Genomic DNA, 14,856 nt, shown 5'->3' with positions numbered 1-14,856 from the left:
AAAGTCATCTTTTTTACTCTCTACATTGTTGTCCCCAATTTGGGTCTGAACCTGGTGCCAAAGCTGATGAAGAACAACAGGCACGAAGTGCAGGTTTTGTTTCCTTTTATTGAAGCACTCGAAGAAAAGGGGTCCTGGCCAGAAAATGCCTAGGAACCCTGAACCATTTATTTATTTATTAGTAAAATTTATATGCTGCCCAATCCCTAGGGACTCAGGGCGGCGTACAAAATTAAAACAACAAGTATAACAATTAAAAATGAATACATTCACACAGCATGTCCCAATCGAATCCCGGCCCCCCCGGGGACATCAACTCCAGGCCTGCCAGAACAGGAGAGTTTTAATAGCTTTCTTGAAGGCCGGCAAGGTGGGAGTAGTTTGAATCTCGGGGGGGAAGTTGATTCCACCACGTCAGAGCCACCATAGAAAAGGCCCTTCCCCGAGGGCCCGCCAGCCGACATTGTCTGGCCGACGGGACCTGAAGGAGGCCCAATCTGTGGGACCTCACCGGTCTCTGGGAACTATGTGGCAGTATGCGGTCCTGTAAGTAACCTGGTCCTAAGCCATGAAGGGCTTTAAAGGTGACAACCAACACCTTGAATTGCATCCGGAGACCCACAGGAAGCCAGTGCAGCTCGCGGAAGATAGGTGACACGTGGGTGTACCTTGGTGCACCCACAATCGCTCTTGCGGCTGCATTCTGAACCAACTGCAGCCTCTGAACGCTCTTCAAGGGTAGCCCCATGTAGAGCGCATTACAGTAGTCCAGTCTTGAGGTGACAAGGGCATGAGTAACCGTGAGTAGAGCCTCCCGGTCCAAATAAGGCCGCAACTGGTGCACCAGGCGAACCTGGGCAAAGGTCCCCCTGGCCACAGCCGATAGATGTTGTTCCAAATTTAGCTGTGAGTCCAGGAGGACACCCAAGCCTGCACTGAGGGAGGTAAATTCCCCCCCCCCCCAGGACTAATGATGGACCATCAGAATGACCCTTGGGGGGCAAGACTGAGAGCCACTCGGTCTTGTCAGGGTTGAGTCTAAGCCTGTTCACCCCTATCCAGACCCTCACATCTTCCAGGCACCGGCACATCACGTCGACTGCTTCACTGAAAGGACAAGGGGTGGAGATATATAATTGGGTATCATCCACATACTGATGATACCTCACCCCGTGTCGCCGAATGATCTCACCCAGCGGTTTCATGTAGATGTTAAAAAGGAGGGGGGACAGGACCGAGCCCTGAGGCACCCCATAATTGAGGTGCCTAGGGGTCAATCTCTGTCCGCCCGCCAACATCGACTGCGACCTGTCAGAGAGGTAGGAGGAGAACCACTGCAATTTGGTGCCGCCCACCCCCACCTCTCTGAGACGACGCAGAAGGATACCATGGTCGATGGTATCGAAAGCCACTGAGAGGTCAAGAAGCACCGAGATAGAGGAATGACCCCTATCCCGGGCTCGCCAGAGGTCATCGGTCAGTGCGACCAAAGCAGTCTCAGTGCTGTAGCCGGGCCTGAAGCCAGATTGAAAAGGGTCCAGATAATTCGTTTCATCCAAGGATCGCAAGAGTTGGGACGCCACCACCTTCTCTATAACCTTCTCCACAAAGGGAAGGTTGGAGACAGGACGAAAGTTCTTCAAAACAGCTGGGTCCAGGGAAGGCTTCTTGAGGAGGGGCCTCACCACTGCTTCCTTCAAAGGTTGCGGGAAAGACCCCTCCATCAAAGAGGCATTGATTATCGCCTGGAGCCAGCCTCGTGTCACCTCCCTACTGGCAGAAATCAGCCAGGAGGGGCACGGGTCCAATAAACAGGTGGCGGCATTCATCGCCCTCATGGCCTTGTCCACTTCATCAGAATCAAGAACAACCTGCCTCCAGAAGCAGTGACTGCTCCAACACTGGAAATTTTCAAGAAGAGACTGGTTAGCTATTTGTCTGAAATGGTATAGGGTTTCCTGCCTAAGCAGGGGGTTGGACTAGATCAGTGGTTCTTAACCTGGGCGATATTGCCCCCCAGGGGGCAATTTCATTTTTCAGGGAGGCGATGGAAGGAAAAGAGGCGACGTGCGGGCGAAGGAACAAAAAGGGAGCGATAAGGGGGTGATGGAGCGAGAAGTTTTGGGGACACTTTTGAGACTTTTTTGTACAGTGAATGGCTGTATATCTGTCGTACAAAAACATCAGATCGCTCGCTATTGGTGGATTGAATTGTGTTTTCAAATGTTCCACCAGCTAGCTTCAGTACAGAACGCCGTACAGATGTGAATACGCATCGCTTATCTTCATGCGCGTTGCGCAGCAGCCTCTACCCATACAGTGGCGCGCCATTGGCCAGAATGGGCAGTGATGGAGGGGGGAGCGCTTTGGATTTCACATTCCAGTTTGTGTCTTTTAAATCCTTTTTAGAGTGTGCATGACTATATATACTTTCCTCGAATCTTAATTTAGTTTCAGAGTTTTTGTCTTGAAATTCTTAGTTCTTGCATTGCGGTTTGTTCTTATGCCCTTTTTATATTTCTTTTTGTGTCTTAAATTTCTTGTAATCCAATCATTAAATGTTACTGTTTTTCTTTTCAGACATTTCACTTTCTTGCAATTGAATTTTGTTTTCAGTGGTCATTACATTTAAGTGTCTTGAATAAATAAGATAATAATGAAATACACGTATCACGAAGTTTGGGAATAAAGTGACGGGTGGCACCAACATTTTTCACACAGTTGAGATATGGGGAAAAGCCTGGAAATAAATTATTTGCATCGATATATCCTGATGACAATTTTAAAGAAAACAAAAAAAGTGTTTGCATAAATTGAAGAATTATTTCCTATGTTGTGATTGAGAGGTTGTGTTGGGGGAGGGGAGCGATGACAACTTCCGCATTGGCTCAAGGGGGCGATTCTTTCAAAAAGGTTAAGAACCACTGGACTAGATGACCTCCAAGGTCCCTTCCAACTTTACTATTATTATTATTAAGAAAAGTTTATACATTTTTCACTAAAGCAGAAGGAGGGGGTAAGGTGGGATATATAAGAAATATCATCTGATAATGATCTAACAATTATTCTAAGCCTTGGTTAATAATGCTTCAGGAGTTATCTAATACACATTCTATTTTGCTCCAGGCCATCCCTATTCCTAGCTTCTAGCTGAGCTATGCAAGATGCCTAACTCTTTATTACATTTATTAGATTTCTTAGAACCCAGAATTGTTACAAGTTTTTACACCTGCATAAGCTTTATACGTGTGAATAAGCATTCTTTGTTCTTGCCAGACAGACTCCACAATTACAGGCTTTCTGGTCTTCTTTCAAGTGTATGCAATAACTTTGCTTTGTTTTAGCAGCCATCGCATCAACATCTCTGTTAAAGATGTCATGAATATAAAAAAAGAAAGAAATGGATCCCTCACATATTTGCCCTTACCATATTTTTATTTTTATTTTTTTTAATGTTTCATTTCTTTGTTTGATTGTTGCGATCTGCCTGGAGTTGTTGAGAATCAGGTGGCACGTAAGTTAATATATTCTTATTAATGTTTTTTTCTTAGTCTTAGCCTGGCTGAGATCCTAAGATCAACAGAAGGCATTTAGACAACAGATCTTCTTCGAGTTGGTTACAAACAGAAAGCACTACTTTATGTTCTCTAGCCAAAATGTACATCAAATGTGTACATCAGATCTCAAAAACAATGAAAAATTACTGATTTCTTTTTCTAGAGGTGCAGCTCCAGCGAACATTTGTGAGCAGATGACTGTCGTGGAGGCAAAGGGAAAAAAAAAATTATAGACCAAGTAAATGATCATAAAGCCCCTATTGTTCCTGGCCAGATATTACAGACAAAAGAACTTCAAATATTGCAGCTGAAATAGCTGTTGCTAAGAGACATTTAAATCCCAGCTACCCAGAAGCTGTAGAAAATCTTAAATCCCTGACCAATAAGGGTAAACCTTATGCTTTCCCTTAACACAAAGCGTATCATGAAATCTCAACTCTGAAGATACCTCCGCTTTCTCGAAACCAGCATTTCATAACCTTGGCAATTTCAAGATGTGTTATTGGGGAATTTGGGGAGTTGAAATGCATCTTGGAGTTGCCAAAGTTAAGAAACATTGATCTTCTAAATTTTGCCACTGCATTCAAGGTCAGGTAGTTCTCAACTCACAACTACAAAGGAGCGCAAAAGTTGTGTTGTTAAGACATTTGCTAAGTGAGTTTTGCCCCATGCCGCAACCTTTCTTGCCACCGTTGTTAAGTGAATCACTGCAGTTGTTAAGTTGGTAAGATGGTTGTAAAGAGAATCTGGCTTCCCCACTGACTTTGCTTGACAGGAAGTTGCAAAAAATTATCACGTGACACTGCAACGGTCATAAATATGAGTCCATTGTCAAGAGCAGTGGTGGCAAACCTATGGCACGGGTGCCAGAGGCGGCACTCAGAGCCCTCTCTGTGGGCACGCGTGCCGTCACCCCAGTCCTAGGCCTTCAGCTGGGTTTTATGAAACCTTTTCGCTTTAGGCCTCTGCCGCTATGTGCAAAAAAAAAAAAAAAAAAAAGGTTCAATCAGTCAATTTCAACTTCTCGTGGGAAAAAAAAGATCTTGCAAAGTTGGAATTGATTGATTGAACTTTTTAGTCCCACCCAGTCTGTTGTTACTACCGCAGCCACGCCCACCCAATGGGGCACACCCAACCAATTGGCCACACCCAGCCAATGGGCCACACCTACCCGGCACTCGACGATGCATAAGTGAGTTTTGGGTTGCAGTTTGGGCATTCAGTCTCTAAAAGGTTCGCCATCACTGGTCAAGAGTCTGAATTTTGATTATGTGACCATGGGAGATGTTGTCATAAGTGAAAAAATGGTCATATGTCATTTTTTTCAGTGCCATTGTAACTTTGAACAGTCACTAAATGAATGGCTGTAAGTTGAGGACTACCTATATAACACAGCCAACCACCTGTCAAGTCCAAAGCACATTTTTGCTGGTCTGACAATTATTGCTTCTCAGCTTGCCAACGAACTTAGGGGGAGGGAAAAGGATTGGAATGCAGACTTCAAAAGATCAAGAAAGCAGACCGTGAGACCCAAGGACAATTCACCAGGTGTCTGGCCAGACCCAGAGACACTTTCTCATAACAATATCTTTCCACCTAATTGGGCAATGTGACCTGGCCAAGAAGGAGGAGGGGGAATTCTATACTTTTACTATATGGGATTGGGTGGGGTTTTGCCAGAGCTGGTTTTGCTTGCATGCATGCTGAAATGATGTACTCAATAAAGTCTTACATTAAGAGTTCGGAAAGCCTCGAAGGTGTTTACTTGGTTGGGTTCGTCATTCAGAACCTTGACACTACCCACCCATTTGTTCCCCAATCTCACTTAATCATAGCTATGTTGGCTAGAGAGAGGTGTGGAAAGGAAGGTGCTGGAAGTTCAACAGTAGGGCAGATTGGCCCCTTGAATATGACCTCCCGGAATTCAAGGGTGGCAGCGCAAGGCACCTGTGACATGTCTAAACATCTTACCTGAGCTTAGTTGCTTTCTTGGAGATGTTTCATTGCCCAAATTAGATAACATCATCAGTGCTAATGGACTAGCACTGATGATGTCACCTAGTTTGGATAATGAAATGTGTGCTAGAAAGCAACCAAGCTCAGAGAGCACCAAGGACCCATCATTTCAATCCAGAGCTACAAATATTCTCCTTTATTGAAACAACTTACTTATTCTCTTGCCACTTTACCAGCACTTTACTTCCATCACTGCCATTGCCAAATACCTGTCACCCACATCGAATTCTTCTCATTTCCATCTCTTTTTTCTTTCTTTTCTTTTCACTCTGCCCTAAACACTTTTGTGGGAACAAGTGTGTTAAGTTCCTGGCTAGACTAAACACACTTACTTCAGTCTAGACTTGGACTATCTAAAACTGGCTGGTCTACATGTGAATATTTAGATTTTTCTAGAAGGGACTTTTGGGGAGAGGGGTACCTTCCGAATACTCCCAATATTGAATATTAGCTTTTGATCTTCATCAGAAGTGGCAAAGGTTAGAACTTTGCAGAAGTTCATATATTTTGCTTGGAATATGCATTCCAGCCTTTCCCAGGATTCCTAGCCTCGGTTCTATTTATTCATGAATAGGAAAAAAAAACGATGATTTATTGTCAGTCAGTCATATTTGTGAAGACAAATTGGTAATGAAAATTTAGTGACATCCCCTGAATGGGCACTATACCAAATAAAAGTGTCCCTGATGCCTTTGCAGGCTGAATACATTTTGATTTTGCTTATATTTTTGGAGGAAAAATATAAGAAACACAATGTCACCGAAATTTAGCAGTTAAAAACTAGGAAGGAGAATTTTGTCCATCAGAAAAAAAATGGTTTAGTTATAAGTGACTTGCATGGTGTGCTGAAATGTAATCATTAAGCAATGTCTTCTTTTGTTTTTGTATAGCACATGCTGCTGGTCCGACCCAGAACTGGAGAAAGACAGGAGAAGAGAGAAAAAGATGGGGAAAAAAAACATGGAAAGAAAATAAGAGCTGCAGAGATTGTTTTAGAAGGGAATAGCTGGGGAGAAAAGAGAGAAAAGCTGGAGAGTAAAGTGGATATGAGTATGAAGAGCAGTTGATAGAACATAGAATAATAGAGTTGGAAGGAATCTGGTGGTTCTCAGCTGGTTCTCAGTAGCAGAAGAAAAATCTATGATAGCTTTTCTGAAGGAAGAGAACCCAAGTCCTAGAAAGATATCTTCACCCAAGATAGGAAAGAAGGAGAAGGTGGCTGTGGGCAGAAGGTCTTTAATAAAGCCCTAGTATCTGGGGAAGAACTGGCAGAAGACTCCCCAAAGAGGTCCTTCTCTCAACAGAGAAGACACAGAAAGGGATCAGCTAAGTAGATCCAAGGAAAAGAGATGAGCAGTGCTGAGCACATTCATTTGTGAATCCAACACATTCCTCCCTTCTAGGCTTTCTTGATAATCCTGGAAATGGGGGAAGGAGATGTAGTGAAGTATGGTGAGGAAACGAAGCATTCAGGAGGAGCGTTAGAGGCCAATAGACTCTCGGTGAAAGGCCTAAGAAGAAACCTGACCTTTGTGGAAACCAGGATTTTGTTGTTAATATCTATTGTAAATAGTTTTGCTATATACGGTAAAGAAGATCCATAAGATCCACTATCTTGGTTCTCTATGTTGGTTACCATCCTTGTAACCTTAACCACACCTCCAGTCATAAAAAGAACCTAGTCACACCATGGCAGATGGAAAGAATGGACCTCCTGGGGTCATACGAAGCTTCCTGATTTTTCAGGATTTCACCAGAGGGAAAATGGTGGAGGATCCATTTGTACCTGGAGGAAAGCAGGACACATCATATGAAGACCTTCCCACCCTTCCACCGGTTACCTTCAAAACAGGCTTTCAATGGTTCAGTTGCATTCTTCTTTTTCAGCATTCCCCCTTTCTTGAGATGTTTTCCAGGCGAAGGGTTTTTCTCCATGATTGCCTGCATCATCCTCTTTTCTGTGATATTGGCATCAGCGAAATCGCTTGAAGCAAAGCCCTCCAATTCGTGGTTGTGATAAAGCCCATTCACAAGTCCCACACAGAGAAGCAAAAGAAGTTCTCTGGACAACAGCATAGTTTGTGGATAGACTTGGGCAAGCAGTACAAAACTAAATGAGTTTTTCCCCAGGTCTGCCTCACAACCTCTGCCTGCCTGCCTGCCTTGGCTGTGGGTGTTAAATAGCTGAACTGATATGGGGGTGGGTGGTGGGTGGGAAAAGGAGCCGCTGCCAATTGTTCATCTTCTTTTTTTCATATTGAAATTGCCTTTCTAATGAAATCAGGATCATGCCCTCCAGCTGCAAGGAGGAACGTTACAAATGGAGTTTTTGACCAGTTGCCAGACTGGTATTTGCTGAAGCACCATGGGTTGGAGTGGGGGAGTATGTGAGTCCTGTTTGTTTAGGTCAGTGTTTTGCAATCTTGGCAACTTTAAAGATGTGCGTACTTCAACTTTGACATTAAAAACCTTTCACTGTGTTTTTGCTTTGAAAGCATTGTGCCTTAAAGACCTTGACACTTTCTAAGTTTTTCCGGCACAAGAGCACAATGCAGCCTTCTAATAACAGAATTGAAGAATAACAGTGTTGGAAGAGATCTTGGAGGTCCTAGTCCAGGGGTCCCCAACCCCCAATCCGTGACTGGTACCGGTCTGTGGCATGCCACAAACAAGTAAAGGCCCATCTGTAGAATGCAGGCAACACACAAAACCACGCACTCTCCGGTCTGTGGAAAAACCTTTCTTCACAGAACCGGTCCCTGGTGCCCAAAAGGTTGGGGACTTCTGTTCTAGTCCATCTGCCTGTTCTAGCAGAAAACCTTAAACCATTTCAGACAAATGGCTGTCCAATCACTTCTTAAAAAAAACTCCAGTAACTTATATATAAATTTTAATATTTTATAGATTGTATTTTTTTTCTCTTTCCTTATATTTCTTATTTTTATTTTATCTTATTTTACTTCTTTTTTTATATATACATCTTTTCTTCTTTCTTTTCTCTTTTATTCCTTTTCTTTTTAAGCATTTTTCTTTTTTAGTATTTATGCTTTTCTTTTTTACATATACATTATTGTTAATTATCTTATAAGCTTATGTAATGTATTCAGATATATTTATGGTTTATACTTTTTTAATTTCTTTTTAAGATTTTTAGAAATTTTAATTAAGCCTATATTCAGCTCTGGGAAGGTTGGGGGGGATGGAGTGGGAGGGTTGGGGTGGTTGGGTAGGGTTGTTTTTTGTTTTTTATCTTTTTTTTTCTCTATTTGTAAAAATTTTAAAAATTTTCAATTAAAAAAAAAAAAACTCCAGTGACGGAGCACCTACAACTTCTGGAAGCAAGTCATTCCAATGATTAATTGTTCTCCTTAATTCCAGGTTGCTTCTCTCCTTGATTAGTTTCCATCCATTGTTTTTTTTGTCCTGCCCTCTGGTGCTCCGGAAAATAAATGGACTCCCTCTTCTTTGTGGCAGCCTCTCAGATACTGGATGGATATTAAGATGGGCCATCATTTTCCCATTTGGACATATGGAATGCTAGTCTCACCCTCAAACTGGAGTCTGTGAGGGTCTGGATGGGAGGGAGCAGGTTACACCTCACCCTGGCAAGATGAAGTAACCACTGGGTCTTTGGGTTCCCTGGATCTGGTGATTTTTTCCATCTTTACCTCTTTATGGGATAACATCCCCCAGACAGAGCTGGTGTGCAGTCTGGGAATCCTCCTGGACTCATGGCTGCTGCTCAGAAAGAAAGTGGCCGGTGTAGTCAAGGGGGCATTGCACAGATTCATCTTTTGCACTAGCTGTAACTATGTCTGCTCTATGCACTATCACTTCCTGATTGGGTTACTGCAAGGTAATCTATATGGGGCTGACCTTAAAGAACATTTCAAAGGTGCAATGTTTAAGACAGTGATTGTGAACCTTTTAGAGACCGAGTGCCCAAACTGCAGCCCCAAACCCACTTATTTATCACCGGGTGCCAGGTGGGTGTGGCTGTGGTGCTCATGGCAGACTGGGTGGGTGTAGCCAAGGTGGGCATGATCACCTCAATGTTGCTTGTGGGGAGGGACACCTGTGGGGGCTGGGCAGGGTTGGGGGAAATCCAAGGGGTCTCTGGCAGGTGGGGCAGTGGGTAGGAGGCTTGTCCTTTGGGGTGAGGCAAGGCAAGGCGAGGCAGGGCGGAGTAGCCATTTATTTATTTATTTATGAGACTTATATACCGCTTTAAGTGCAAGCACTCTCTAAGCGGTGTACACCAGTAAGCAATGTATATATATTTACATTGCCCCCAACAATTTGGGTCCTCATTTTACCTACCCCAGAAGGATGGAAGGCTGAGTCAACCTTGAGCCGGTGAGATTTGAACCGCTGACCCGCTGAACACAGTCAGCTAAAGTGACCTGCAGTACTGCACTCTAACTGCTGCGCCACCTCGACTCATTATCGCCTCATTGTTGCAGGGCAAGGAGAGGCAGGGGCCGGGGTGGCTGCTGCCTGACACCATCGGACCCCTGCACACAGAGGCCAGAGAGCGCATGGGTGCTGGGATGCATCCAGCCACGTGGACCTTGGCGAGTTAGTGGGCGGCTGGTTGAAGAGGGACAGTTGCCATCTCTGGGGCATGGTGCGCGTGCCCACAGAGAGGGCTCTGAGTGCCGCCTCTGGCACGCGTGCCATAGGTTCGCCACCCCTGGTTTAAGATGTTGCTTGTTTAAGATGGGCGACTGTATTGATTTTCTAAATAGAAATAAATAAATAAATACTCTCAACAAACATAGTTACTTCTGAGGTTTGTTTTATTTTGGATCAGCCAGGGAGTTGGGGCAAAGGTACTTCAATTTGGCTGATTATGATCTCAATGTAAGGGGAGCCCAGGGACCAGAAATAAGATCCATTTTGCATCAGGACATTTCTTCAATGTACATCATCTCTGGAGTGAAAGTGAACAAAGGAACCTGCCTGAGAGATATAAGTTATTTTTCAGCATCTCTGTTCCCCAAGTCGTATCCATAAGAGTATCTGAAAAATTACTAGTCCTGACTTTCTGGCTAACAATTCTCTCTCTCTCTCTCTCTCTCTCTCTCTCTCTCTCTCTCTCTCTCTCTCTCTCTCCTCTCTGTGTGTTTAAGTACAACATTTCTCAATCTTGGCAACTTTAAGAGGGGTCTGGCTGGGGAATTCTGGGAGTTGAAGTTCACATGTCTTAAAGTTTCTGTGATTGAGAACCATAAGGCTGAAATTCAGCAGGTGCACTTTGAATTCTAGTGCTGAGAAGGGCCAATGGGAGAAGATGCATTTGTTGAATTTATAGTGGCCACAAGCTGTTCAAGAGAAAATCTATTGCTTTCTGGGCTCTTAATCCTTTGTCTTTGTCCTCAGTAACTCTCTGCTTGTTGAACTGGCGCTACAGCAAACACAATCTATAATGTGGTTGCAAATGGCCCTTAAAATTGTGTTGTATTCCCCTGAGGAGAGCTCACAAAGTCTATTCCAATAGATCTACACATATCTCCACATGATATTGCAAAGTGCATAGAAAATGGGCAGTGCTTTTGTTGTGATGTGGTTGCACTGCTTGTGTTATTCTCCCATTGTCCCCTGGATCCATCTTAACTTTCTTTGATATAAACAGGAGGGAGGGAGGCATAGAGGGAAAATGCCACCAGGCTTTCAAGATTCATTACTTACCATATCCTGCATTAATTTCTTTCAACCTCAGCAACTTTAAGATGCATGGGGGAATTCTGGGAATTGATATCCACATATCTTAAAAGTTGCTGAGGTTGAAAAACATTACTCTATATCAATAAAGTGGGCTCCAGGATTTCTGATACAATCTATTCCTTAACCTGGACTACCTTAAGGGCCTGATAGATACACCTTCCAGATTCATAGTTGACATTTTTAAATTTTTTGTAAAATTGCTGTTGTTATTTACACACAGTGTTCCAAATAGTTCTGACTGGATTCAGTACTTTTGGCTATAAAGGGACCCCCTGATTCCCATAGAATTGAAATTTGGCAAATTTTATAAAGCATTTTATGACATAATACAAAATGTCATTAAAATTTTCCTGTGGTCAACAGGGGTCCCCAATCCCTGGGCTGCGGACTACTACCAGTCCGTGGCCTGTTAGGAACTAGGCCGTACAAGGAAGCAAAGCCTCATTTGAGATCCAGGTACTGCGTGAAACCACATCCTCCTCTCTGGGCCATGGAAAAATTATTTTCCAGAGAATTTGTTCCTGGTGCCCAAAAGGTTGGAGCTGGCTGCTGTACAGTTCAACACTGACTATTTTCAAGGCAGATACATCCCTAATTTTTTAAGAACATTTGTAGTGAAAGCAGTGCATTAGGAGCTCTGCTATCAAGCGCCAGGTAAATCAGAAAATCCAGTCCATTCAAATGAGTATGAAGATTTATTGCAAGCTTAAGCTCTCTACAAGAATCTGAGCTACTAACAGTCAAAGCAAATTGGCAGTAGATAAGAGTCAAAGGAGTTCAAGGTGGGCTGGACTTAGATCTCTTGTGGTCCCAAAGGGATTCATGACTGATGACACGTTTGACCCCTTCCTCGAGCAGGGCCATCTCCTACATCTGCCATTGTTGATGACATTGAGGAATCTGGTAAGAAAATATCTCTTATCTTTGACCCAGGCTCATGGGTTGTCTAGTTTTGACTAAAGAGTAGAGGGTAAAATGCTTTAATGAAGACGAGGGGTAGGCGTAGGTTTTCTGTGGCCCATCGTGAAACTGCTTGTGTTTCCATCCTCATCACTCATCAAAACTTCCACAAAAGGATCACAGCAGGTTGACCTACAGAGGGGAGCAAAAATAACAAGGCGGATAAACAACAGGAGAGAGTGAAGGAGGAAGAGTTTGGATAGCTACAAGCTGAATGGGGACTAAAAACAAGACGCTAGAATGAAAGAATTCAGCAAGCAGTGAAAGATTTAAAGGGCATGACCAATTCACCAAGGCGACTCCGCTGTTAACATGTTTCATCAATGCAAAGTACAAGATGTCCTCTACTTACGACCATTCATTTAGTGACTGTTTGAAGTTACAACAAAACTGAAAAAAGTGACTTACAATCAATCCTTGCACTTATGAACCTTGCAGCATCCCTAAAGTCACGTGATCAAAATCCAGACCCTTGGCATGCGGCATTGTAGTTATTGATGGTTGCAGCGGGCCAGGGACATGCGATTTGTGGCCTTCCTGGCCAACCGGCTCCCAACAAGCAAAGTCAATGGGGTAATCTGGTTTCAATGAATGACTGCGTGACTCATTTAACAACGGCAGTGATTCACTTAACAACAGTGGCAAAAAAGGTCATACACTTGGGCACGACTCACTTAAAAAGCACCATGCATAGCAGTAGAAATTGTGGTTCCCAATTGTGGTTGTAAGTCGAGAATGACCTGTACTTATTTTCTTATGCTGCACAGTAAGGTGGCACATTTTTCTTGAAATGAAAACATACATTATTTTACTTTGATCCATGGAGAAAGAAAAGGAACAATTTTGAGAATATGGACTAGCATTCTGCAGGTTGAGGGCTGAAACTGGAGTTTGAATTGGATGCCTCGAAAATAACTAGCCAGGGCATGACAAAAATGAAATTTTGTTCACATTAAATTTAAATATAGTTGATACAATTATCCCCTACGAATATATTTAATATTTTTTTTCTTTATGTTCATAATTATAGTTTAGTAATAACTGGGAATTTAGAATGTCATTTTTTCCTCAAAATAAGGAATTGTTTTAATAAGATGGGGATTTGTAATGTCAATAATTAGTAATGTTACATGGAGGGAAAGAAATTTATTCTCTTGATGTTAAGAAATGGACTCAATATACGTGTTATGATATTATTGTTATTATTATTATTTGGAATTATGGGTCTATTCTAAAAATGAGAAGATGGAGCAATATTTTTTTTCTAAACAGTGTTTAAGGGCCAAATTAATTTCATATTGATATTATATAGTCATTCTGTCTTTTTCCTAATTTTCCTCTCCCATTATGTTCAGTTTGCTTTAAATCTTTATAATGTATGTAGGATTTCCATTATATAACTACTGACATTATTTTTGTTATTAATAAAAAAAATAAAGTCATTGTACTACTTTGATTTTTTGCATTGTAGAGAGAGTTAAAATAAATTTGTCACAAATTAAAAAAAAACTGGAATTCAAAACAAGAAAAAATAAAATTAAAACATACTTAATATATGCGCTGTCCTAAGTCCTAGAAGAGATCAACCCTGTCTGCTCTTTAGAAGGCCAGATCCTGAAGTTGAAACTCAAGTACTTTGGCCACCTAATGAGAAGGAAGGACTCGCTGGAGAAGTGCCTAATGCTGGGAAAGATTGAGGGCAATAGAAGAAGGGGACGACAGAGAATGAGATGGCTGGATGGAGTCACTGAAGCAGTAGGCGTGAGCTTAAACGAACTCCAGAAGATGGTAGAGGACAGGAAGGCCTGGAGGAACGTTGTCCATGGGGTCGCGATGGGTCGGACACGACTTTGCAATTAACAACAAAAATATTAGCTAATATTAATAACTATACATTTTGCCTTCTTTAGCGCCAACATTTTTTGCTACTGCTTACCTAATAAAGAACTGGCTAAAATCTCTGTAATAGTGGCAAATCTCTGTGTTTTGTAATTTTGATTTCAAATTAATAAAAGCATTACTCTAATTTTGGATTATTTTCCCCTGGGGAAAATATATTTCATAGCTGGGGATTAAATTAATAAAGACTGCCATCTCTTTGCATCTTTCTTTTCTATTTTTGCTGGAAACTTTGTAAGCTCCAGAGGGCGCTCTTAGCCTATCTCAGAATAGTTAGAAGCCTTTTGGTTTTCACAAATCCTCTGGAATAAGCACACAACCAGCATGCAAACTGTTACCAATGATTAATTATTCGGCTTATTCTTTACATATAACAAGAAGCTCAACCAATAATAATAAAGGCTGAGGGATATTGCTAGTGCTGAGGGATATTGTGTGCTGAAAAGTGGATAGTGCACATTCGTAAGGCAGGCAAGGGACAAAACAAGCTTTGGGGTGTCATGTTGTAAAGTCCAGGGCAGGGAAGGCGAAAGCTGAGATTTATTTACACTTACATTTACAAATAGTCTTCCGCTTTCCACCACAATTGAGACCAGAATTTTTGTGGTTAAACAAAGCGGTGGTTGTTAAATGAGTCATGCCCAATTTTACCATCTTTTTCCCTATGGTTTTTCAACGAATCACTTCAGTTAAGTCA

At 42.3% G+C, this 14,856-nt stretch overlaps 2 protein-coding genes across 2 annotated transcripts in view; both read right to left on the bottom strand.

The window, feature by feature from the left end:
* Positions 1–7,717, bottom strand: part of LOC120309277 — a 35,847-nt gene extending 28,130 nt beyond the window's left edge. The window contains exon 1 of the mRNA XM_039346340.1: positions 7,415–7,717. Coding sequence (XP_039202274.1) covers positions 7,415–7,649 — 235 coding nt within the window. The 5' untranslated portion in view covers positions 7,650–7,717. The remainder of the gene's footprint in view (positions 1–7,414) is intronic.
* Positions 7,718–11,982: 4,265 nt separating this feature from the next.
* The window catches only part of LOC120309274 (von Willebrand factor A domain-containing protein 7-like), a 46,734-nt gene continuing 43,860 nt past the window's right edge, over positions 11,983–14,856 (bottom strand). The window contains exon 17 of the mRNA XM_039346337.1: positions 11,983–12,392. Coding sequence (XP_039202271.1) covers positions 12,281–12,392 — 112 coding nt within the window. The 3' untranslated portion in view covers positions 11,983–12,280. The remainder of the gene's footprint in view (positions 12,393–14,856) is intronic.

This window comes from Crotalus tigris, unplaced genomic scaffold, assembly GCF_016545835.1.
Source record: "Crotalus tigris isolate CLP2741 ecotype Arizona unplaced genomic scaffold, ASM1654583v1 scf7180000017989.1554031673:749699, whole genome shotgun sequence".
NCBI lineage: Eukaryota > Metazoa > Chordata > Lepidosauria > Squamata > Viperidae > Crotalus > Crotalus tigris.
This window is presented reverse-complemented; position numbering and strand designations above follow the sequence as displayed.